A 27,510-nucleotide genomic window follows, 5' to 3' on the forward strand; every position below is an offset into this window, starting at 1 on the left:
TAAAACATATTTCTACATATTCAAAGTGTCTCTTTCTTCTTAAGCCTGAGGCATCTAATATCACAGTATGAATAAATTAAGTATCTACCTACTCCTTGACTTAGCCTTTTGCTAATATGCATACGATCTGCGACGCTCCTTGTAGTATTTCGTTATAGCGGTTGCTGCTTTTCGTTTTACTTCAAATTATTGGCTTATTAATTGAACTTGTGTGTGGTTTATTTTTGGCCTGAAGTCGCGCAACCTCTTTTTCTTGTTCTTGAAAAAGAAGTGAATATGTTGGTGGATAACTGGATTTCGGTAGTTTGCGAAAATGTGAATGGTTTGTGGCTTATTGTGTGTAATAGGTTGAATGTTTGAGATACATTTTTGGGTAAGTTTTATTAAATAAGTTATAATGGAGATAATTAATATTATAGAAAAAAATATATACAGTGTGTTTCAAAAAACATGTGCCATCTCTCGTGGGAAGATTCATCACGAAAAAATAACATTTATTTTTCATATCAGCATAGATGCAATTCTGCTTTGTTTCGTAGCTACAGGGTGTTAAAATCTTAATATTTTTTCGATTTATTATACTTTTCTTCCAAGTACTGTTGGCATTTCGAATGAAATTTTAAGGGTAAAAGTTACTATAAATGTGACATATTTTAAAACTAAAAAACTGTCGAAATATTCACCAGGGACGTGTATATGGGTTATAACTGGAATATTTTTGTAAAAAAAAAACATGTGCGTCACTGACTTTTTTTCTCTTGTAATAGTGTAAGCAGTTTAATGCTGATTAAAAGTTGTCTCTTTATAATTTGTCGATTTCGGCCTCCTTGATGAGATAAACGCAATTTTATTAATTTGCCTTGATCCAAGTCTTAATAGCAACCTTTCAAAAATTTTAATATGATTAACTTGTGAAAGTTTTAAATAAGTACACATTGATTCTTCAAAAAAAATATGAAAAAAAGTTCCTATAATCATGGGTATAGAAATGCATAGTAACTTTTTAAAATTAGGTTTTTTGTAATTATCTTAAATACCATTATTTTTTTATTTGAAATTGCTGTAGATTGGACTAATAGTAATAATACCTAATAGTAATAATATTAAATTGAATAATAAATTAGGTAAAATATATAATGTATTAATTTAATTTTAATTTTATTAATTGTGATTAATAAAATTGCGTTTATCTCATCAAGGAGGCGGAATTATACAAGGTGTATTACCAGAAATAAGTGCAAGTATTTTAACTGGTAGTATAGTTCAACCCCAGAAACACGCCTATGAGGTTTTTTTCACGAAAAATAATTCAAAGATTTTTGAAAAATTTTTTGGAAATTTTTTTAGTTTTTAGTTAAAAAAATATAATTTCTTGATAATATGGCAACATAGGTAGTAGATTAAATTATACAAGAAAGAAAATCCAGAAAAGATCTAATGGTTCTCAAAGTTTGTGCAAAAAATATGTATCTTTTATCGAGACCTACCACTTCTTAAAATACTTGCACTTATTTCTGGGACACCCTGTTTATTAATTAAATAAATAAAAATTAATGAAATTATATATTATTCAGGGCCGCCGCTAAGGTGTTACCCGCCCGTGTGCAACTCAATATTTGCCGCCCCCTTATATTAAACAAAATATATAAAAATTGCATAGATTTTTGACATACCTATATATAATATTATGTCTATATTAGCCGAGACATGTATGGTATAATTAATACCCGTAAATAAGTACTTACTCAAATAATTAAAGTTTTAATCCCGCAGAGTCAAGTCTAGTCTCCAAATTAAAAAAATAAATGTCCAGTAAAATAAAACACTTATAACTAAACAACATAAAAAATTATTGAAATCGAACTTTTCGGGCTTTCGTTTCCGAAAATTTGACGATATCTTTAATACCCAATGTCGTGCATACCTCTTGTTCGATAGATAACAATACAAAGCTAAAGCAGAAAGTCTTCCTTGCGTCATCGAAGATACAAAGTCTAATAATATTAAGTCTTGAGGTACCTACAGTTCCTACAGCAACCGGCAGTGTTAGGAATATTAGGGTTAGGAGGTTAGGTATAATAATTAGGGTTAAATTTGGAAATATTGAATGTAGATTATTTTCGTACATGTACTAGTAGTATATCACTAGGATATTTTTCTCTGTTAAAATAGAGTCGAATAGCTTTAATTTCCTCGAATAAATCGGTTTCGCTGATATCACTCTCCGAGCTGTTTGTGTCTCTAAAGGCCTGATGGATTTTCTTACAATTAATTTTAGTTTCGTCATCGTTTTTAATTATAGTTATCCTATATATTACATTGAAAATAGGTGTTATTGTAGTATTGTAGTGTACTGTTGTAAAAAATAGTGTTATTGTAGTAATTGGAACCGTTTTTCAATTGCCATTATGGCAGTATCCACAATTTTAAAGTATAAATTTATTTTAAATGACAACTCAGATGACAATAGGGGTTCATCAGTTTCTTCATACTCAAAATGCCTTTTCTTCTTCGGGTAGGTAAGCTGGGGAATGCTACTTGAATGTCATTAATTTGTAGCTATCGCCTTCGATTCGTTTAAAAAAATTGAAAATGTCCATCAGAACGTGTGGTTATGAAATAATTTTTAAATTATTGAGTACATCTAATGAAGATTTTGTGTCAAGTTTTGATGACTGAAGAATTTTGCTCAAACATTAATTTTACAGTTGGGAGTTGGAACTTTTGGTGTTACACAGCATAATAAAATACTAAATCACCACAATACACCAAAACACTTTTACTTTTACACTGGACGCGCGTTTCGCTAACCATGTTAGCTTCATCAGCAGGTGATCAAGGCTCCATCTTCAACTTCAATCCTGATCATCTGCTGATGATGCTGGTTAACGAAACGCGCGTCCAGTGTAAAAGTAAAAGTGGTTTGGTGTATTATGGTGATTTAGTGTTTTATTTTGCTAACATTAATTTTACTTAAAATATCGTGCCATATTATAATAGAGCATATAAATTTAAACTCAAAAATTTGATTTTTTAGTGATTTTGCTAACGTTCTGGTCATATCCCTTTTGGTATCATTTTTCAATGAACATTTCCTTATATTTTTATCTCTGGAAAAGTTAAAGTTTTTAATTCGCCTTGGACAATTTTCAATAATAAATTGAACTTCATTTGGATTAAATTTTGCAGGCCATGTTTCGGGATCGTTCGAAACCAAGTATAGGCTGGAACTTTCTACACAGCAAGCCGTAACCGCTGATAAAGATTAACTGTGTTGATTATGGTTTCAGCCTCAGCACTGGCACTATTATTGCTATCACTGTCATTTGACCTTTCATTATTTATGTCACTAGCTGCAACCGAAGTAGTTTGTTCTGAAATAGAATTTTCTTCATCTCCTTCACAAAGAACTTCTTTTGAAGTTGAAGATCCTAAATTTTTTGTCCGACTTGTTCGACTTGTCCGAGTCTTTTTCTCTGCTTGGGATCAAAGATGATTATGTGGTCATAAAATATTTAATAAGAATATTATTAGGGAAAATAGGATCGTTATTTATTTTTTTTGTTTGTATTTAAGAAAAAAAATCAGTGGTGCCTGTTTTGGCCGCCCCTATACCTGGCCGCCCGTGTGCACCGCACACTTTGCACACATGGTAGCGGCGGCCCTGATATTATTGAAAGTTATTAACAAAATTAACTGTTGGCTCTAACCAACATATTTTTGCAACATTAAAGTTACTTTAATGTTTAATAACGTGGTTTCCACTTGATTATTTTATTATTTAATAATCCGCGTTCTAACTACAACAAAAAAAAGCAGACGTTCAGTTCCGCGAATGAATTTACGTTGTTCGTTTTGGATAGTTTTCTTATTTATTTTTTCATAACAAATAGCTTTGTAAATATTAATTTAACTATTGTTATATAATCAGCATGTGATTTACCAAAAATTAATTAAAAAAAACCAACAGTCATTTGTTATTTAACTAATAATATACAGCATGTCCCTGGACCGTCTTTATAAGAGGAAACACATTTTTATTATTAACTAAAAGTTTTTAATAAAATGGTCCTTGTTCTAAAGTGGTTAGTCCCGTTTATACTTCTTCCAAATTCTATACTGCTTTAGAGAAAAATATAAAATATAGTTCAAAAAAAAGTGATTATAAATTTTAGGCTTCTTTAACACTTTAAAACTGAAAAAATCAACTATATTTTCATATTTTTCTCTAAAACTGTATGGGAATTTGAAAAAGTATAAAAGGGATTAATAATTTTAGAAGAAACAAAAACTTTTATGAAGAATTAATTTTTTCTCGAAAAGTTAATAATAAAAAGTTTTTCCTCTTGCAATGACGATTCAGGGACATACTGTATATGCTATTATAGTAATTAATTTCAGGTTTATATACGTGCATCGACGTTGAAAACATAGGAAATCCCATGCAAATTTTGAACTACCCAAATATTGGCTTCCCTATTGATTTTACAACGAAGTCGTAAATAGGTTTTTAAAGGTCTGCTGAATACACATACGAAATTTCAAACATTCTGGGCAAGCCAATTTTGTCTAGTTTAAAAAAATCTGTTTGTAATTATAACTGAACAGTGGCGTAACAACAGACTCACGGGCCTGTGTGCAAAAGTTTTACCGGGCCCCCTATTACACCTACATATTTCAATACTTATATACTAATCTGAATAATACAGGGTGGCCAATCGAAAATGTTCCGCAAGGCATAACGGCCAGGGTAATTTTTTTTTTCAGAAAATTCAAAAACACGCCAGTTTTGTTTGTGAGGGGGACAACTTTTGCCCCAAAAATGATTGCAAAATCTTCAAGCCTCTAAGTGGGGTTGTCATCCCCCAACTTTTTTCAAATGGGAAGGGGGGTCAAGTGGCGCCGCAATGAAAAGAGCTTTCTATTCTCTATATTTCCCCGCCTCGTTTTTGAAAATCGATCGAGTCATTGAGAAAATATGAAGGATTGAAATTTAAAACATTTATCAGAGTAAATAATAAGGATAAATTCCTTCGACCAATTTGAGGTTTTGAACATTATCAAATTAATTTTTATATAGTATTATTTATTACTGCAACACAGAATGTGTAGTCCAAAACATATAAAATATCAAATAAATAAAAACAAAACAAAAAACAACAACAAAACTCACTAAATTAAAATAAACAATGTAAATAGGAACATGAACATGTTAAAATTCTTTTTTTCTCTGCTTTAAGCATGGGCGAAAGTTGACACAATATTACCAATGTGTCTATTGTACGGGCAACTTCATTTTCTATTGAAATAATTGCTAAAGTTAATAACCGTTTTTCGCCCATAGTATTTCTTAAATAATTTTTGACAAGCTTTAATTTGGAAAAAGATCTTTCAGCCGAGGCCACAGAAACAGGTAAGGTGAGAAAAATATGACACGCTGTTAAAATCTCGCTGAAACTAGAAGACGATGAAAGGTTTTTAATTAAAATAAATTCAGTGAGTTCAAAAATGCAATTGATTTCATATAAATTATTTCGGAAACATTGCCTGAAGGAGAGTAACTGAGAAGAAATCGTATAAGCAATATCGTCGGGGTATTTAAGGTATAGAACCTGACCCATTTCATATATATCTACCTCATCAGAAACAGAAGGATTCTGCTTGATTCGCGATAGCATGTGATAGATATGGAAATGCGGCCCGGGCCCCCGAGGGCTCGCCACAGTGCTTCGAACATATGGCTCTAGAGGACAAAAATGCAAAACTTCTCTTTTATTGTAGGCAATTTATTCAAACTAGGTTTATTTGACAGAAATGATGAGTACTCTCATTGTACTAAATGATGATGTTCTTAGTCCCACGTTTATGAAAAAAAATCTTATAAATAATAAAAATGTTGGAGCTGTGTTCTATCTAAGGAAATAATAATTTATAGTATGAAAACGGTGTAAGTATTAAATAAATTCCTGTGATAAAAAAGAATTGGAATAACATTAGAACGTGATTCCTACAATATAAGCCTAATATAAGATAAAAATGTTTTTCTTTAATGAAAAAGAAACTAATGTTATATTTAATAAAAAAAAACTTAAGATACTATAAATTTACTTTAGGACAACAAAATGCATAGATCGTAACTACTCTGATTCAGAAGAATCATTGCTGACAGAACCTTCCAAATTTATAGTATCCAAATCACAGGTAGATGAAATATCCTCACATATACGATATTTCTGTACATCATTTTCTAATATGTTACTTTTTCGCGTTGTTACTGTTCTTTTTGTTGGTATGAGGGGTTCGGATGTTAATAGTTACCTCTTTAATAGACCATATCCATATATTATTTTTTCGTTTTCTTTGGTATGAGGTTTTATAATAAATTGAAAGATGGAAACATTTTTTATGCCACATTTCGCTCCAACATAGTGAGCTCAGGCACAAGTGGTTATAAAATTGGACTGGAAGGTTCATCAATATCTAATAAAGAACACATTTTTTGAAATATAAATAATTTTGAGTTCTTGTCCTTATGATTAAGCCAAGTATTAACCAGATCGGCATTGCTTATCAATTTTACTCCATCTGAAAAGTATTAAAAAATAAAGTCCGTCGCAAGCGGACGCAGGTGAACTATACAAAAATTAAAAGTGTATGAATATGGCAACAAAAATATTCAATAAATACGATATGTTTTGATATGTTTTTTTTAATGACTTTTTGAAGTTTGAAAACGTAAAATTTTTATACCCATTTAAGAATCATCTTAAAAAATAAATAAAAACTAAACAATAACGAACTTGTTTAGAAATAAATTTAAAGTACATACCTTGTTTAACAATATCCATAGTGGCTTTCAATTAAGTACATACCGTTTAACTCCATATACAGAACTACTATGAATGTTATTCTTTTTACTAATATAAGATAATGATCGCAAAATTTATTTTTAGTGAAAATATTTGCTAATAAAAAACGCTGTTTATGAAAAATAATATACAGGATGGTTGAACATTGCTATAAGTATAAAATTACATATTCAGATATTAGTAAATTTTAACTTTTTTTTCGATTTTTGTCCATGGGACGAAGCACTGTGGCTCGGGCCCGTGTGCTTCGCACACACGGCACATCGGTAGTTACGCCACTGTAACTGAACAGGTAACAATGCAAAACTAGATAAATGCCAACATTCCTTAAGAAGTTGTCAACCTACGATTTTATTATTGTCAAATGTAATTTGTTATGCTCTCTACGCTATTACGTTATAGTACCTAGGACCTACGGTTGGTGTCCACGAAATGCATTTTATAATTTAAAACTTGTTCGAATTAATCAAAAGCCTAACGTATAGAAAAAAATTAAATTTGAAATTGACAAAATCATAGGTTGACAACTTAAGATATGTTGGCATTTGTCCGGTTTTGCATTGTTACCTGTTCAGTTTCAATTTAAACATAGATGCAGTTTTTATTAAATTTGGCATGTGTATTCAGCCACAAGAGACCTTTAAAAAACCTATTTACGACTTCGCTGTACACATATACATATACCGCCATTACTCGCTGACGAGTATTTGACACGCATCAGAAGATGGCACGCAAGGCGTTTTCTTTCATGAGCTTTTCTGTTACTTCGCTGTAATATCAATAGGAGAGCCAATATTTTGACAAGTCAAAATTTGCATGGGGTTCTCTGGTTTCCAACGCGTGTACACCACCCGGTATGTATGAATCAAGTTTTATTATGAACCATTGTTTTTATGAAAGTAAAGCTTCATTCAGAACCTGGCAATTAGTGGAGTAAATTAGTGGTTTCAATTAGCGTAGAAGTTTGTTCCTCTAATTTGAATGTAAGCATTCAGAACGTTAGAATTAGTGGTAGGAATTAGTAGTGGGAACTATCGAATGAATACGATCGAAACATTCGATAGTTGCAATTCATTCGAATAATTCGATAGCTAGTAAGAAAACATTCGTCGAAAACTATTCGAATAAAAATTATCGAATAGATGCGTCATCTGCCTTGAAATATTGTATTCTAGTAATTCGGCAGCAAAAACCATTCATTTATAAAATTCATTCATTTACTCAAATTCATTTATTCGTCAGATCGATTTTAATAAAATATAAACTGGATTTTAGTTGTCGTCCGGCGACGTAGGTTTCTTTCTCTAGAAACCCGACAGCGGTCGGTGGCAATGCTATGAAAGAAGCCGGCATCTTTTGATTTTTTGCGGAGTCTAATAAAGATAAGGACACATTATTTTTTTATTGAGGTGCTAGTATTTACACAGAAAATACATTATGAATGGGCGCTGTTGCCATATATTCGTATTAGTTGGTATTAGCAAAAGAATATTTTTCTTTAGCATTAGTTAAAGTTAGGCATAGTATGTCTATATGTTTTGCATTTTTTTATTAATATTCTGTTGTTACACTGCAATAATACTTTTTATTTGGATGTAGGAAAATTATTTTTTAATGTTTTAATCAAAGACTGGCATAATAAATAATAATAACACTAATAATTTTTATACAAAAATTTAAAATCATTAATAATATAAACATTTTTTTTAAGTAGTATCAAAATATAAACAACAAATAGAAGTCAAAAGTATTTATATTAGATCCTATTTAAAAATAATATAGTCTCTAAATGGCAATGTTGGTTTATTAAATAATAATAATTACAGAACTAATTTGTTATATTAACAACAAATTTTAAAATCATGAAATATAAACATTTATTAATTTTCTAAGCATGCAGTGTAATGGAAGGAAAATATAAATAAAAAATTAGAAATCAAAATTATTTATATTAATTTTTATTACTTAATATTACTATTTAAAAATAATATTTACTTTTACTGGCATTTACTTTAAAAAATAAATGAAATATTTCTTCGCAAAAAACTACATGTAAGAGAATTAGCATAAACAAAATACAAACATTGTTAACATTTGTTTTTAAATTGGCACGTGTAAAACTTTCAATTTAATTTTCTCACCCCAAAATTTGAGTTTGATAACCCCATTTACTTAACCACATTACTTAAATATGATGATTAAGTTCAACTAATTCATATTATTAAAACGTCTAAAATACAAATATGTATTTTTAAAATTAATTGGAAGTTCATCTCATCTCTCTTAAAAATTGCTACTTCTCAAAATTTCCCATTAAAAAATGTAATCTAATCTAACCATAATATACATACAAAATTAAATAATTGAAAGATCGGGCTACGGAAAATCAAACAAATTTTCGGAAAAATTTTGACCACTTCGCACACAATCGTCAATTAAAAAAAACTACTATTTTAGTATTTTAAATATTTTAATAAATGCAAAAATAGCATAGTATTTACAAGGCGAAGTTATAAAAATTTGGAAGAATTAATAATGCACTGACGCACACAAAAATCAAACGAATACTAAATTTCATTTATCAAAAGCATTCGATAGTCGTGGCTCGTGGCGCAACGATAACCATTTAGTCGCACGGCGAGGTTGTCACATATGCTTTAGTATACAAATGAATGAATGATTTTATTCGAATGAAACCATTCGATAGTTGAAATCATTCATTCAGTAACCATTCGATAGTCTAATTCATTCGATAGTTCCCATCGCTAGTAGGAATTTTCAATTAGTGGAAAAATTTACCAATCTTTTAACTTTTCAATTTTCTTTTAATTATACTTTAAAATTTGCGAGGAATGTCATTTTGGCCTTTGGTTATCATCCGTCAAGAGAAAATGTGGTTATAAATCAAAAGTTTATTGTTTTATAAGCTTAATATTAGACTTTCTCTATGGATACAACCCTTATACAACTGATTACCACAAGTTGTTGCTATAGGATATTCTATTAATTTTAATTGTGTTTTTTAAAGATTGTGAATGATCGTAAACTAAAAAGTATAAAGTGTAATTGAAACCACTAATTTATACACTAATTGCGAGGTTCTTAATGAAGCTTAAACCAGTAATTTTAGTAATAATATTTAAAACAATACATTCTGGCACCTTCGCCAGGTCATCAATTTAGAAATCCATGCCTAAACATAAAATCATTTATCTGACAATTAGTAAAACACTGACCTTCACTTACAAAACTATTATTAAGGTTCCCTTTCAACTGAACATTACTAAACAACAAACAACTTAACAGTAGATGTAGATAATTACTTATGTATTAAAAATACCGAATAACGAATTCTAAGAAAATCTAAACTATGTTTAGTTTTCTGAAACGAAATACATAATCGGTTGAAATTTAAAATGTCCCTATCAAAATGTCTATTAACTGTAATACGAATGTGATTTTAATTGAATTAATTCAATTATACCATTTGTTTACTTTTTTTGTGATATATGAACAACTCTAATAATGTGATGATGACCAAAATGTATTTTGAGAATATCTATAGATATCATTTGAGGGTGTAATAAGGATGTTCCTTTTTTTAGTAAAAAAGAATATGTGACGATGAAGAATTTTAAGATCAATATAAAGGATCCTAGCAGAATTCAAAGTGCAAGAAATCGTTTTCTGAATTTAGTGAGTTGTTGGAAAACCAGTAAAGATGAAACAAGTGTTGTTTTAAAGGATTACAGATCGTCGAAAGAAGAATTTGCTATAGAAGGTAAGTCATATTTTAAATGACTTAAAACTAATGACTGAAATTCACGTAGGTACATGAATTATTTATATTTTAAATGCATACAGGGTGGTCCGAACTGTATTCCGGAAACTTCGGCAGCATATTTGGCAGATAAAAGTAAGCAAAAAAGTTCGTATAAATGTATGTTCTAAAATGCTTAGTTTCGGAGATACAGGGTGTATAAATTTCTTTTTTGAGATTTTTTCCCAATAATTTCTGAAGTAACGTCAATATTTAGATGAAAATTGGCGTTTGGGAGTTTTTTGGCATGAGAAATTTGTTTTTGTCAATATAACTCCATTTGTAGAGGGCGCCACCTATATGAGTTTTAACTGTTTTGAAGAGTAATAACTTTTCGTCCGTATCTGTATAAAACTATTGGATGCAAAAATATATATTTTCCTGATTTTTTACGTAAAAAATGTCTCTTGGTAAAAATCGCACCGTGCAACTGTTCTCAAGATATTTAAAATGGAAATAGTCAATACATGTCATTATTGACAAAAAATAAACATGTTGAGTAGGTAGATAGTTATTTGACTGAAATGATAAATTTGGGAACTTTTTATTTTTTTAATTAATTATAAATTTTTCTCCGAAAAAATGATGATAAAACAGTTTTTGTTGAACTTTTGGCATAGAAACATTTCAAATTTCTGATTTCAGTCTAAGGACTATTTAGTCAACATATTTAATGTATGCGAATGACGACAGGTATTGATAATTTCGATTCCAAATAACTCGAGAACCATTACTCGTAGCGAGTTTTAGCAAGAGACATTTTTCACGTAAAAAATGTCGTAAATGTATATTGTTTTACTCAGTAGTTTTATACAGGTACGGATAAAAAGTTATTACCCTTCAAACAAGTTAAAAACATGTAGGTGGCGCCCTCTACCAATAGGAGACATATTGACATCCAAATCCCAAATTTCTCATGTCAAAAAACTGCCAGACACCATTTTTCATCCAAATATTGATGTTACTTCAGAAATTATTTGGAAAAAATCGAAATAAAAATGAAACTTCTACACCCTGTATCTTCGAAACTAAGCATTTTTGGACATACATTTATACGAACTTTTTTACTTATTTTTATCTGCAGAATATGCTGCCGAAGTTTCCGGAATACAGTTCGGACCACCCCGTATACGTATTTAGTAATGTTAGTAACCTGATATTTGTCTTTAGTAGACCTGATCATTTTGAACTACAAAATGATCTAAAAATAATGGCGTCAGCTATGGCTATGAAATGAAGATCGCTGTCTTTTTATACATAAAGTTATATGTGCACTGTCATCCACATATAATTTTTTCCATTTCGATCATACGGTTCTTCTAGTGCACCAATTTTGATGATTTTTAAGCATGTTTTTAATACTAAAATTGGCTGTAAATCGTTACACTGTTTTCTTCAAAAGTAAATATCTCCAATAGAAATACAGCTATTGAATAAATAAATGCAAGTTGATGACAGATACTTCTTTTTAAATTCCGTAGTTTGTTAAACAATTCCACAGGATGTTTTACACTTTCCCCAAAATATCAACATTTTGTTTTCTCTTGTAATAGACTGAACGAGAACTTTTAATTTAAATTTAAAAGAATCTAAACAGTCGAATTAGCAGCAAAAATAGGTATATAAAAATTCATTTTTATAACAGTCATAAAAATTATAATACTGAGATTCTTCAAAATTAATGTTAATTAAAAAAATAAGTAATAAAAATTAAAGTGTGTTCTATAATTTTCCCATTTACAAATTGGCATGGTAAAGGAATTTCCACAGTAAAGTGACAATTAAATCTACAATAAATTGTTATTAAAATGTTTCTATGGAAGAAACCTTGTACGTTCTGACCTTAAGGTTCTGACCGGTTAAAACATTATCTGTGTTAAATTAATTCAGAGGAAAATAATTTGAATGCAGTATTACCACACCTACCGCTATAATTATATAACATACAGGTGTTTAAACTAAGATAACTCATAAACAAGATTTTAGTCTTCTTGCACTTTCTCTGACTCTTTAATAAAAATCATATTAAAACAGTTATATTATGTAATTCCTATAATAAAAGAAGCCAACCTGTTTCTTTCAGGCCTTTTGTTAACTGATCTGCCCTTCCATGTCAGGTTTGATGTTTAAAGTTTTTACAAAATTGCGTCTAACATAAAATTTATCATGATTTTATGTATCAGTACATTATTTTTTAATAAACAGTGTGATTCCAAGATTTCCAAGATTTTTACACATTTAATTTATTTCTTTAATTAGAATTATACCGTGTGGTTTTAGAATTGGGTCTTGATACATTGTACAAATGTACGTTAAAAATTTTGAAATACTCTAAATACAAAAAATGTTAATTTTTTAATTCGCCATCTATTAAAAAAATAAAAAAAAACGAAGAAAAATTATTTTATATTTTAGAAACTATGGCGTAGAATTTTGAACATCCTGTATGATTTACGATTACCATATTTATAGCAAAGTAAATACAGCCCATCTAAAAAAATACCTAATATGGTTTTAATTTCAGGATGGTTCTTGAATTTTTAATCATTTTTGTTAAGGCTGAAAAAAATGTACAGGGTGGCGCACCTCGTTCGGTTGATTATACGAAAATGGAAAGATGTAGAAATAAAATAGCAATTTTTTAGTGACACTTAGTAGCTATTTTTAAAATCGACATTAGTTTATGGACTTTATTTAAACTTATAACAGGTTATTTTTATTTATTTTTTTAATCAATTTATTTATTCCCTCATATAAAACATATATACAACACATAAATAATGTACAGCATATACATATCATAGAAAATCTGGGTGTCGTCCTTCTTCATATGTCGCAGCATCAGTGACCTGATGGTACCAGATCCTGGCCAGATGGTATCGAAGGCATTCTTTTCTTAATTAATTTTGTCGTCGATTTCTGGATTTAGTGTAGTGTTGGGAAAATTCGAATTAAATAATACGACTAATTCGATAGTAAATTAAAACTAACTAATTCGAATTATCTTTTTCGATATAATCGAGATAAAAATTAGTAGTATTTTATATTATATCTGTGGTAACCGAATTACAAATGAACATAAAACATAACCTCTTATGGACGAATACGAATATTAGTAATTAGTAATTAGTATAGTACTATTAGTAGTATTCTTTCGTTCTGAACGAACTGAAAATGTTCACTTAAACTGATTTATAAAGGGAATCGACAAAGAAAGGAACGATCCGATATAGAAAAATCCAGAAATCATTGTTATTTCCTATACCACGTAGGAATAAATCAGTTTAAGTGAAAATTTTCATTTCGTTCAGAACGAAAGAATACTACTATTATTTGGTTCATTTCCATCTCACCCAAATTTCACCGAACACCTGCCAAACAGTAAAATTAATTTTCTTCTTTTATCTAAATAATTATTGATTGCAACTGATAAAATAAAAAGAAATACGAACCGCACGTAAACAAGGACATACTTATATCGTTTTAGAAGAAGCTTTTATTTTAGATATGAGCTTTTCAATAGGAATTGAAACAATCATAAACTCGGCACTTTTAAATTTAAAACTTTAAATTATGGTTTAATTTATTAAACGGCTTCGGCACAGTTAATAGAATACATTGAATAAAGAATTTTTTTTATTTTTTATTCAGTGATAGAATAGAGGTATGGCAATGGTTCAGATTTGTTTAAAATAGCCCCTAGACGAGCATTAGCTGGGACGAATTTATTTTTAGGTTAAATTTATAATACTACTAAATAATTCGAATTATTAATTCGATTGTGAAATATGAATTATTACTAATTATTCGATGGTGAAAATAATTCGATTATTCCCATCACTAATTTAGTGTATGGTTCTATTTAATATTAACCATTTAATCCTTTTTTTGAATTGTATAAATTTCAATTTTTTTACCTCCTCTGCTAAACTATTGAATGTTTGAATTGTTTTTGTTGTTAGCCTCTGTGTTATTGTCTTATTTTTTACTTTATGGCTTCTAATATGTGACTTTCTCCTTGTTTGGTAATTGTGAACTTCCTTGTTTGTATTTAATTTAATATTCGTTTTTATAGTATTGTTTTTTATTTTATACAGCAGTAGCAAGCTATTAAAAAGTATTAATTGTTTTATATCTAGTTCTTGCACTGTATCAAATAATATGTGTGTTGGTGTTTTTTTGTGTTATTTATATATTAATTTTAAAATTTTATTTTGTTGACGTTGCAATGCGTTTAAATTCTTTTCGGTCGTATTACTACATATATTCATTAAATAGTTCATCCTTGAGGTAAACAGTGCGTGATATAAAGGTTTCAAATATACCTACAAATAGGATTTTTTTGACAAGCGTTCCTTTGAAAAACTACTTTTCCTATTTCGCATAGCTGATAGTGTGGTATATGAAAAACCTATTAGACAGAAACGTGTCGTTGGAAGTGAAGAAAATGAATTTGCCTGCTTAATTGATTCTTTTATAGAAAATCCAATATATCTACAATCTACAAGTCATCGTAATATAAATCAAAGAACTACTTCTTTATTTTTCTTAATAAAATAATAAATACTTACTTATTAAACTATTGTAGGTAAATTAAATAAAAGTAAACTGTTATAAACTTAAATGAAGTCCATAAACTAACGTCGATTTTGAAAATAGCTACTAACTGTCACTAGCAAATTGCCATGGCGGCGACACCAACCATCTTGATTACCATTTTATTGAAAAATCGCTTTTTATTCAAAATCTGAGCCAGATAGGTATAGGAAACCCTAATATAGTTTGAAAGGGCATTTAAGTCTGCTTCGACTTATTTAAAAAAATACATAGTGTTGTATTTGAAATAACGAAGATTTTTTATGTAAAATAAATATTTAAAATAGACCAGCAATTTTTGATACCCCTGTATACATTTAAGGAAGCAATCAATTTTTTTAGTAAATTTTATTTCTCCGGCTTCAAAAAAATCAGCACAAGAATTTACTCTGAAAAGTAATGTACAGGGTGTTGACAAACTTTTTTATTATAGCATGCATATTTAAATATTTTTAAATATCTCAAAAACCAAAGCATTTAAACATATGAAACCCTTATAATAAATGTCTTATTTTATGCCTAAATCCAAAAATGAAATAAAATATCGGGTGTTCCATAAGAAAAAATATAACTTTGGTATGGATGTTAGTTCTGACACACCTATGCATAATAATTATAAATTATGCACATTGCCTCTCTACATATATCCACAAAAAAATGGCCGAGGCGAATGAAGTGCGCCACCCTGTATATTTTATTTATTTATTAATATCTCTGAAACTACCCAAGCAGCATTTGGACGTCGGGACAACGTTCTGCCACGCGACCAAACGTCGGGGCGCAACGTCGGCACAACCTCGTGCCAACCCTAGTCTGCACTGGTTTGGAGAATAATTTTTGGGTCGAAACGACGTTGGATACCGACGTTGGCTAGAAGCCTAATTTAGTACAAACTGCAACGTTGTTTAAAATCCTAATTCACAGAAATACAAAACTAATATGGCGTCTAAGTCGCGTTTATCCTAAATTGGGATAATTATAGTAAAAATATTATATTTATAATTTAGTTAGAGACATATGTCAGATGGCAGTGAAGGAAAACAAAACAAAAGTATTTAAGTGTGGAGGATGTTTGAAGATCATAATTATTGAAACACTTTAACCGACTCTGTAACTCGTTACCCAAGGTAAAAAGTTAAACGCAAACAACTTTATTGATAAATGTATTGTTTCTACTTTAAAAAATACTAATGGGCCTTGAAATTAAAGAAGTTTTAAAAATTTTCTTGAATTTTTTTTTTAGTAAAATGAGAATAATTTATTCGCATTCGAAAAAATTGTTTCCGCGTATTTTTTAGGGTCAAATATTTCAAGTTAATGTATTCAAAAAGCAGGAATTGCTATTTTAAGAACGAAACATTTTCTTATTTAACAACATGGCGGCTTTAACTTTGTTGTTTTGGAGATTAAGATGGAGTAGTTCGAGTAGTCGCATACTGGACTAATAAAGTCGCAGTTCGGCCTTAACAGGTAGTATACTAGTCGCAAGATTGCCTAATTTAGTCATTCTAGAGTCTAGCTTGTGCCGCCCTCTATAATCTAAATAAACGAGGAAGTGTCGGTAATATATGTCGATGTATATTTAAATTTAGTTTTATATGTACCTTTCTTATGTCCCATTTTAATTAAGTTTTTTTTTTATAAAAACAAAAACAGCACTGAACTGTCTGACTGAACAGAACAATGAATTGAAAATTTAAGATTTAAGGTTATGGTTCAATACAGTTGCAAAAAGGTAGTGACTCTACGTCCTACCAACGTAAGAATAAGGAAATCTAAACAACGTTGGAATTAGTAAAACAGACGACGTTTGCATAACGTTGGAATAGGTCCTGAAACTGACGTCGGAAAACTCTATATTATCCAACGTTGTAACTACGTTGTCCGAATCACCTAAAGATCACTTAAGCAAAAAAGGTTACAAGACAACGTTTATTCGACGTCGCAGAAGCTTCCTACTTTGCTGTAGTACTAGTCCAACGTCGGCACAACGTTATAAAAACGTTTAAATTTATTTTAATACCCAAGGTAGGGAGCTTACTATTTTTTGTAACTAATCCAACGTTGTGATTAATAAACATGTGGTCGCAAGTCGTGAAAATGCTACTTGGGTATCGAAGTATATTTACTCATAAGAAAGGAAGCCTAATAAAAAAATCATCTCGATCCACCCATACTTTTTTGAGCCACCCTATAGAAGTTAAAATATTTTCCTGAAATACATCCTAGTAGATATTTTAGAATTGCACTTAAATAAAATTCTCAAGTCTTTCATTCTAGGAGTTACAGATGCCCGACGCACTATTGCCAGACCCTGTAGGTCTAATCTGACAGAATAAAATTGATTATACCAATAAATCATGATAACTATCTCATTATTTTTAGGTTGTGGGTCTCCACCATCAACAGAATACATATTTGACTTCTACGAAAACGTTTCAACAAATAATCAACAGAACATTCCACTACATTACGAACTCATCAAGCTCAACCTTGTAGAGCTCACCAAATTTATTTCTGGAAAAAGTTCTTTCTTCGATGATATCGACTGGCAAATTATTGGTAATGATAATCTCGAAGGAATATTTAAGGATGTCAGTGAAGCACAGTTGAACGTTTCTTTTCTATGGAGCGCTTTCATCCAGAGATGGGATTTATTGGAAGGATTTTTGAAATTGGGAGCCTCAATTGAGTAAGTGTGTATAGCGAAGTGTGTGGCGATTAGTGAAGATATACAGGGTGGTCCGAACTGTATTGCGGAAACTTCGGCAGCATATTCTGCAGATAAAAATAAGTAAAAAAGTTCGTATAAATGTACGTCCGAAAAAGCTTGGTTTCGCAGATACAGGGTGTAGAAGTTCCTTCTTTATTTCGATTTTTTCCAAATAATTCTTGAAGTAAAGTCAATATTTGGATCAAAATTGGTATCAAAATGGGTTATATAATGGTAGTATAGGAGTTTTTTGACTTGAGAAATTTGATTTCGATGTCAATATGACTCCTACTTGTAGAGACCACATACATATTTTTTAACTAGTTTGAAGAGTAATAACTTTTTGTCTGTACCTGTATAAAACTAGTCAGTAAAAAAATATACATTTACGACGTTTTCTACGTAAAAAAGGTCTCTTGGTAAAAATCGCTACTAGTAATAGTTCGCGAGATATCTGAAATCGAAATTATCAATACATGTCATCATTGACATAAATTAAACTTGTTGACTAAATAGTTATTAGACTGAAATCACAAATTTGAAATGTTTTATGCCAAAAGTTCAATAAGAACTGTTTTATCATATTTTTTTCGAAGAAAAATTTATGATTAATTAAAAATCCCAAATTTATCATTTCAATCACATAACTATCTACTCAACATGTTTATTTTTAGTCAATAATGACACGTATTGACTATTTCCAATCTAAATATCATAAGAACGGTTGCTCGTAGCGATTTTTACCAAGAGACATTTTTTACGTAAAAATCACGGAAATATATATTCTTTCACTCAGTAGTTTTATACAGGTACGGACGTAAAGTTATTACCCTTCAAAACATTTAAAACACATGTAGATGCGCCCCCTACATAGGAGTCATATTGACATCAAAATTAGTAGTGGGAACTATCGAATGAATACTATCGAAACATTCGATAGTTGCAATTCATTCGAATAATTCGATAGCTAGTAAAAAAACATTCGTTGAAAACTATTCGAATAAAAATTATCGAATAGATACGTCATCTGCCTTGAAATATTGTATTCTAGTAATTCGGCAGCAAAAACCATTCACTTATAAAATTCATTCATTTATCAAATTCATTTATTCGTCAGGATCGATTATAATAAAATATTAACTGGATTTTAGTTGTCGCCCGGCGACGTAGGTTTCTTTCCGAGAAACCCGACAGCGGTCGGTGGCAATGCTATGAAAGAAGCCAGCATCTTTGATTTTTTGCGGAGTCATATAAAGATAAGGACACATTATTTTTTTTATTGAGGTGCTAGTATTTACAGAAAATACATTATGAAGGGCGCTGTTGCCATATATTGGTATTAGTTGATATTAGCAAAGAATATTATTGTTTGGCTTTAGTTAGTTAGCGATAGTATGTATAAATATTTTGCATTTTTTTATTAATATTCTGTTGTTAGGTTAGGTTAGGTTAGATAATAAAATATTTTGGATGTAGGAAAATGATTTTTAATGTTTTTACGCAAAGACTGGTTTAATAAAAATAATAATAACAGTAATAATTTGTTATACCTATAACAACAAAATTAAAAATAATTTAATCTAAACATCTTTTTACGTAGTAGCAAAATATAAACAACAAATTAGATGTCAAAATTATTTATATTAGATCCTATTTAAAAATAATATAATCTTTAATTTTTTTGTGTCAACGTTGGTTTATTAAATAATAATAATTACAGAACTAATTTGTTATATTAACAACAAACTTTAAAATCATGAAATATAAACATTTATTAATTTTCTAAGCATGCAGTGTAATGGAAGGAAAATATAAATAAAAATTAGAAATCAAAATTATTTATATTAGGTACTTTTATATTACTATTTAAAATAATATTTACTTTTACTGGCATTTACTTTAAAAATAAATGAAATATTTCTTCGCAAAAAACTACATGTAAGAGAATTAGCACAAACAAAAACAAACATTGTTAACTTTTTTAAATTGGCACGTGTAAAACTTTCAATTTAATTTTCTCACCCCATAGTTTGAGTTCGAGAACCATTTACTTTCATCAACTAATTCGTATTATTAAAACATCTAAAATACAAATATGTATTTTTAAAATTAAATTCTAAGTTCACCTCATCTCTCTTAAAAATTGCTACTTCTCAAAATTTCCCATTAAAAAATAGACCATAATATATACCATATAAAATAAAATAATTGAAAGATCGGGCTACGGAAAATCACACAAATTTTCGGAAAAATTTTGACACCTGCACACGCACACAATCGTCAATTAAAAAACTACTAATTTAGTATTTTAAATATTTTAATAAACGCAAAAATAGCACAGTATTTATAAGGTGAAGTTATAAAAAGTTGGAAGAACTAATAATGCACTGACGCACACAAAAATCAAACGAATACTAAATTTCATTTATCAAAAGCATTCGATAGTCGTGGGGTGCAACTTTGTTCAAGTTAGCAACCGATCGTTTAGAAGCGATGTCGAAACCAGATCGGTACTATGTTCATTGAAATACTATTGTCGCTCAAATGCTGCGAAATATGGTATCACTATCACACTCTTGCACACGTGTCTAGACTGTCGCCTCGCCACAAAGCGAGAAATCAGAATATCGCGACGAATCGATGTTGCTACTGAACATAGTGCATCAAGCTACAAATTACTTTGCTATCGCTTTGAAACATGAACAAAGTTGCACCCGTGGCTCAACGATAACCATTTAGTCGCACGGCGAGGTTGTCACATATGCTTTAGTATACAAATGAATGAATGCTTTTATTCGAATAAAACCATTCGATAGTTGAAATCATTCATTCAGTAACCATTCGATAGTCTAATTCATTCGATAGTTCCCATCGCTAATCAAAATCAAATTTCTCATGTCAAAAAACTCCCAGACACCAATTTTCATCCAAATATTTATGTTACTTCAGAAATTATTTGGAAAAATCTAAATAAAAATTAAACTTTTATACCCTGTATCTCCGAAACTAAGTATTTTGGGATATATATTTATATAAACTTTTTTTCTTATTTTTATTAGCTAAACATGCTGCCGAAGTTTCCGGAATACAGTTAGTTCGGACCACCCTGTATATAGATTTTGGCCAAGAATTCACACATCTTCATTTTTTATTATGTAATGGTATATCAAGTTAAAAACTTTGTTAACAAATATATTTTCGGTTTTCAGCTATTATGAACCTACCTATGGACTTGGAGCTCTGCACCTCGCTGCTTTCAGCGGCTGTACATTTGGTGTTGAATATCTCCTTTCTCATATTGGCAGCGATCCAAATGTGATGTACAAATGCTACACTCCGTTACATTGCGCAGTCTTTGGCAATAGTACCGAAACAGCAAAAATACTATTAAAAAAAGGAGCTCATATTAATTTGTTAACTAATGATCTCCAGAACAGTATTGAAAGTGTACTTCATTGTGCAGTCAGAGCCAATGCAGTTGACTGTTTGAAGTTGCTCTGTGACGAAGGTGTGTATATTATGTATGTAAAATATAGAAGTAGAAGATATACAGGTTGTTAACTGGACAGTTACTTATAGGGGAACAGAATGGCAACACTGCCTATTGAGAACGCATGCACTTATAGGGTTTTCTGCCGACACGTCCGGTCGCGTTGAGGTTGCCATATTTCAACCATAAAGCTCTTGCCGGGAGTAATAAACAAATTAACAACCTGTATATACCATATACATATACTAATTCTCACTTTATTCCTGCCGAGCATTAACAGTTCCTTTGTGGTTATACAGGGTGTCCCAGAAATATGAGCAAGTGTTTTAACTGGTAGTATAGTTCAACCACAGAAACACGCCTATGAGGTTTTTTCCCGAAATTTTTTTTTTGAAAATTCGGAATTTTTTGAAATTTTTTTTAGTTTTTATTTAAAAACATAATTTCTTGATAATATGGCAACATAGGTAATAGATTAAATTTACAAGAAAGAAAATCCAGAAAAGATCCAGTAGTTCTGAAAATTTTAGCAAAAAATATTTTTTTTTGGAAATTTTCAAAGTGAAATAATAACTGTGTTATTTTGGGCCTATTTGAAAAACGATAAAGAGAAAATATGTTTCTTGTATCGCGATCTACCACCCCTTGAAATACTTGTACTTATTTCTGGGACACCCTGTATAATGAGGTCTTTGGATGAAGGCCTTGCTATACCTGTGCTCCTGTCTGTTTCACCAGTAGATGACCTAATATAGTAATAAAGAGAGATTCCTTTATCGAGAGTTTCATTTCACTTAGAATCGTACATTTTGATATTCCTAGTACTGGCTCTGGACCAAGACAGGCTTTGGATGATCCTTGCTTTGTCAGGTTGTCCGTTTTTTTGTTGTTTTAGATGCCACTATGTTGGCACTATGATGCCACTATTACTGGCACCAAGAATTATATAATTCTTTTCCTTTCTGCCAAGTCAGTGGAAAGTCCCGATCTTTGGGCTTATCAGCGCCTTGACTGTCTAAGTAGGTTGGTGAAGATCCCGTTCCTTCATGACTTCTGGTTATGTAATGGCTTTAGCAATGTTTCAGTAAAATGTGAAACAGATAGATAAATAGGGGGGGATATACAGAGTGCTACAAATTCAGGGTACGAGCATTGGCTTACTGAAGATGGTTAAATTGGGGCAAAGTTGCGCCTTGGGATGCTAAAACAGGAAAAAATAAAATTGATTTTCAAAAAAATCCTGTTTTTCCAAAAAACTCAGCAATCCTTGAAATTCTTAAAACTTTTTTGATGGTATCATTAAAACTAAAATATATCATCATTAAAACTTTTTTGAGGGTCATATTCGTATCTACTACGGTTACCCAGATACCAATACTCGTACCTCGAATTTGTAGCACCCTGTATACTCGTAGATAGATAGGGTAAAATTATTAAAACGACTATAGATATGTTCATTTTAGGTGCTAATGTAATGCAACAAGATGCTGCAGGAAAAACATCAATACATTTAGCTTCGGAATTGGGATGTAATGAATGCTTAACAATTTTAATTAAACAAAGGGGTGCTGACGTAAATGTTATAACAAAGGACAAACAACAAACACCTCTTCATCTGGGAGCTGAGAATAAGAACTTTAATTGCATCAGTATTTTATTGGAAAATAATGCTAGTCCGGATCTTTTGAATTACAAGTAAGTGTACGTTTAATTTCATTCGGGTTTAAATTAAATAAATTAAGAAAAAAATCAGGATATATCAAACGATACTTGACTCTGCCTAGAATTTTTTTGGAGCGGATTTCACAAAAAAAATTGTAAAGAAAATATTTTTGTACACTTAAAAAAAATATAATTTTTAGAGAGCAGACAGCACTTCACTTGGCAGCTAAAGCTCATGCGTACAAATGTGTGAAGCTATTATTGAAAGAAGCTCTAGCTGATCCAAATGCGGTTGATGTCGATCAACGTACTCCTCTACATTCTGCAGCATGCAAATCTAGCAAGCCTACCTGTGAAACGATCAAAATACTCTTAATGTAAGTTTTAGTCTCAGAATGGGATTTAATTTTGTGCAAGATAATCAACCTCCAACATTAGAATTTAGTGAATCACAAATCACAATTAACTGATGAACCTTAGTCTACTTGAACTCTACTTCAATTGCAACGTATACGGTTTTTTTGTTCAGATTCGTTTTCAACTTCTTTTTTTGTAATCCTAGTTATCTAAGGTAAACATTGTGTGTGCACTATGTGCGCAGGCTAAGAAAATCACTATAATTTATAGTGATTTTCTTAGCCGCGTATGGCACAGATTGTTACCCAGTGTTGCCACAAACTTATTTTTCATCGGGGTAGATTATCACGAGATAGCGGGGTTAAATTCTTGTACAAAGGGATAGATCTACCCCTCTAGCTGTGGCAACACTGCCGCTGTTCACTTCTGCTCAAGGCCGTGTGTCACGTCAATTTTTACTCCCAACGCGCAAACAAGTTTCACTTCAAAAAGGTTTTTAGCGTTCATAAATATTGGTGTTATGATTTAATGTTAAACCGAGATACATTTCCAATTTCTTATCCCTAGACCCTGTAAAGATTATAATTTGTAACGTTATATTAAGTTAATCTACTGTGCTCCTTAGTTACCACCCTAATTTGAAATATCTAGATCACATAATTAAAGCACATGAATAAGTGTTCTTTAAGCTTTAAAATACCTGCAGTAGATTAAGTCAAGCTACTTATTAGTCATTTACTGATTATATTATTGCTTGCTATCATTGTACCAATGAAGATACATTTAATAACAATTCATTTTCAGGTATGGTGCAAAAATAAATTCAAGAGACCGCAACGACTGTACACCTCTTCATCTGGCCATCCTCAACGAAGCCCCAGAGTGTGTCAACTCTCTGATATTATGTGGTGCCGACTTGACAGCGAAGTTATCAGGTCACACCGCCTTAGGAATGATTTGCAGAAAAACACCCATGTGCGTAGACACCATCAGAAAGAAAATGGACGAATCTGTCACCTTCAGCAACCAGAAGACTTGCAAAGAAATTGAAGTGCGCATGGACTTTACGCCGATATTACAACATTGTTATCCTAGAGAGACTACTTTCTTGTTTAACCTGATCGAGGAGAACCAGAAAGAACTACTAGTACATCCTCTTTGCACTGCTTTCTTATTTCTTAAATGGAAGAAAATCAGAAAGTATTATATTTCACGAGCAATATACTACTTTCTTTTTGTCGTGATGCTGTCATCTTATATAATGACAGGGCTAGCTTATAATTGCTACAATTTTAGCAAGAATATTACAGATCCTGAGGTTAACGACTCTAAGAAAGTATGCTTCAAAAACCCACTGCTGGCTAGTTTAATAAGCCAATACCCTAGAGTCATCGAGATTCAGTGGTATATTTTGCTCATACTTTGTAGTGGTATTTTAGTTCGAAAAATTTGTGGGTTAACAGGATATTCATCCTTATATCAGTATTTTTCTCGCATGGAAAACTTCTTCGATTGGAGCATAATTTTAAGTGTATTTCTGGTATCTTTCGTTTACACCGGTAGAACTTACGAGTGGCAAAATCACATCAGTGCTTTTGCTGTGCTTCTGGCTTGGAGCAACCTAATGATTACTTTAGGGCAACTGCCAATATTCGGACCTTATGTTTGTATGTATATTTCTGTACAAAGTGAATTTACAAAAGTGTTTTCGATATTTTCCTGCCTACTCGTTGGTTTTACTATTAGTTTCTGTATTATATTCCCGGAATCTCAGAATTTTTCCAATTTTTTCAACGGTTTTATAACTGTCTTGGCAATGTCCATAGGAGAGCTCGATTTAGATCTGATCATAGAAAAGAACGATCCCTATGAGCTAGAAGGAAGTACTCAAGTTGTTTATACCTTGTTTATACTATGCGTCACTATAATATTATTGAATCTGCTTCTTGGTATCGCTGTTCACGATATTCATGGTCTGCAGAGAACAGCAAAACTTAGTAAACTAGTAAGACAAACCAAATTAATGGCGCACATAGAAAATGCTATGTCCAGTAAACTGTTCAGTAAGAGATTTATATCAGTAATACTTCAATCGACTACTTTGGTGTCTTCAAATGCACATGGAGTGCTTTACGTTAAACCGTTGAATCCCCGTGAAAAGAGATTGCCTAAAGATATACTGCTGGATGTTTATGAATTAGCCAAGAAACATAACAAGAAAAATAGGCATTTTTTGACGCATCCTAATAAACGAAAAGTTGATGAAAATGATAAATTAAAAGATAAACAAATAGTTGCTAAAAATAGACAAACTAATATTAGGGATGAATTAGATGCAATTAAATGTGATATAAAAGATTTAGTTAATGATATGAGTGATATTAAGAATATGTTAGAAGCAAATCATAAAATGATGGTCACTATATTAAATAAAATGAACGATAACAGAATGTGATAACTCCACAAAACATGGAAAAAATGTTTGCAATGACTTGCATGAAACATTACTGTAAGTATAACTTTTCAGAACTATTAAAGAATCTTCTTTGGTCCAAAATTTATCAATTGTCAAAGGTATCCACCTTTAGCAATTGATACACTTTCAGCTATGATGCAAAAATAAATTGAAGAGTCCTCAACGACTTTCGTCTGGCCATCCTCAACGAAGCCCCAGAATGTGTCAACACTCTAATATTATGTGGTGCCGACTTGACAGCGAAGTGATCTGGCCACATCGCCTTAGGAATGATTTGTAGAAAAACACCCATGTGCGTAGACACCATCAGAAAGAAAATGGACGAATCTGTTACTTTCAGAAGACTTGCAAGGAGATTGAAGTCCGCATGGACTTTACGCCAATATTACAACATTGTTATCCAAGAGAGACTACTTTTTTGTTTAACCTGATCGAGGAGAACCAGAAAGAATTACTAGTACACCCTCTTTGCACTGCTTTCTTATTTCTTAAATGGAAGAAAATCAGGAAGTATTATATTTCGAGAGCAATATACTACTTTCTTTTTGTCGTGATGCTGTCATCGTATATTATGATGGGGTTAGCTTATAACTGCTACAATTTTAGCAAGAATATTACAGATCCTGAGGTTAACGACTCTAAGAAAGTATGCTTCAAAAACCCACTGCTGGCTAGTTTAATAAACCAATACCCTAGAGTCATCGAGATTCAGTGGTATATTCTGCTGATACTTTGTAGTGGTATTTTAGTTCGAAATATTTGTGGGTTAACAGGATTGGGTTAACAAGAAAAATAGGCATTTTTTGACGCATCCTAATAAACGAAAAGTTGATGAAAATGATAAATTAATAGATAAACAAATAGTTTCAAAAAATAGACAAACTAATATTAGGGATGAATTAGATGTAATTAAATGTGAGTGATATTAAGAGTATGTTAGAAGCAAATCATAAGATGATGGTCACTATACTAAATAAAATGAACGATAACAGAATGTGATAACACCACAAAACAGGGTAAAAATGTTTGCAATGACTTGCATGAAACATTGCACTATATTCTTTTCAGACTTTAAAGAATATTCTCCGGTCAGAAAAATAAGTAGTCAAAGGTCCGACCTTTAGCTATAGAATTATTATTTTGACAAACATTAAAAAACGAGACTAAACTGTCATTCCTTCGGAATTAATATCAACAATAATTGTCATTACTATCGTTTGTCACTCTAAAATATTCTTTTCGACTTGAAGCATATTGATCTGGCCATATGATAAATGGAAACCTTTTATTAAAAAACATTAATACAATTAAATTGTTAGTTATAAACAGTGGCGGATCCAGAGGGGTGGGGGCATGGGGCCCGGCCCCCCACTAAAATCTGTAAATTATTACGCCAATATTACAACATTGTTATCCAAGAGAGACTACTTTTTTGTTTAACCTGATCGAGGAGAACCAGAAAGAACTACTAGTACACCCTCTTTGCACTGCTTTCTTATTTCTTAAATGGAAGAAAATCAGGAAGTA

General features: G+C 30.9%; 1 protein-coding gene across 4 annotated transcripts; it reads left to right on the top strand.

Annotated features, from left to right (window-relative positions):
- On the top strand, positions 1–27,033 carry LOC115890488 (transient receptor potential channel pyrexia-like). 4 transcript variants are annotated; one of them, XM_030910730.1, is made up of 8 exons: positions 7,659–7,723; positions 10,475–10,650; positions 17,671–17,977; positions 21,208–21,506; positions 22,952–23,183; positions 23,351–23,527; positions 24,312–25,733; positions 26,780–27,033. In XM_030910730.1, the coding sequence occupies exons 1-8, from the start codon at positions 7,686–7,688 to the stop codon at positions 26,904–26,906; spliced, it is 2,778 nt and encodes a 925-aa protein (XP_030766590.1). In that variant the 5' UTR covers positions 7,659–7,685; the 3' UTR covers positions 26,907–27,033. The 4 variants fall into 4 exon arrangements, with proteins under 4 accessions (XP_030766589.1, XP_030766590.1, XP_030766591.1 ...); XM_030910731.1 differs by having other exon boundaries at positions 24,312–25,729; positions 26,776–27,033; XM_030910729.1 differs by lacking the exon at positions 7,659–7,723 and adding an exon at positions 1–373 and having other exon boundaries at positions 24,312–27,033.
- The last annotated feature ends 477 nt before the right edge of the window (positions 27,034–27,510 follow it).

Source organism: Sitophilus oryzae, unplaced genomic scaffold (genome assembly GCF_002938485.1).
Source record: "Sitophilus oryzae breed Bouriz unplaced genomic scaffold, Soryzae_2.0 scaffold_866_pilon_pilon, whole genome shotgun sequence".
NCBI lineage: Eukaryota > Metazoa > Arthropoda > Insecta > Coleoptera > Curculionidae > Sitophilus > Sitophilus oryzae.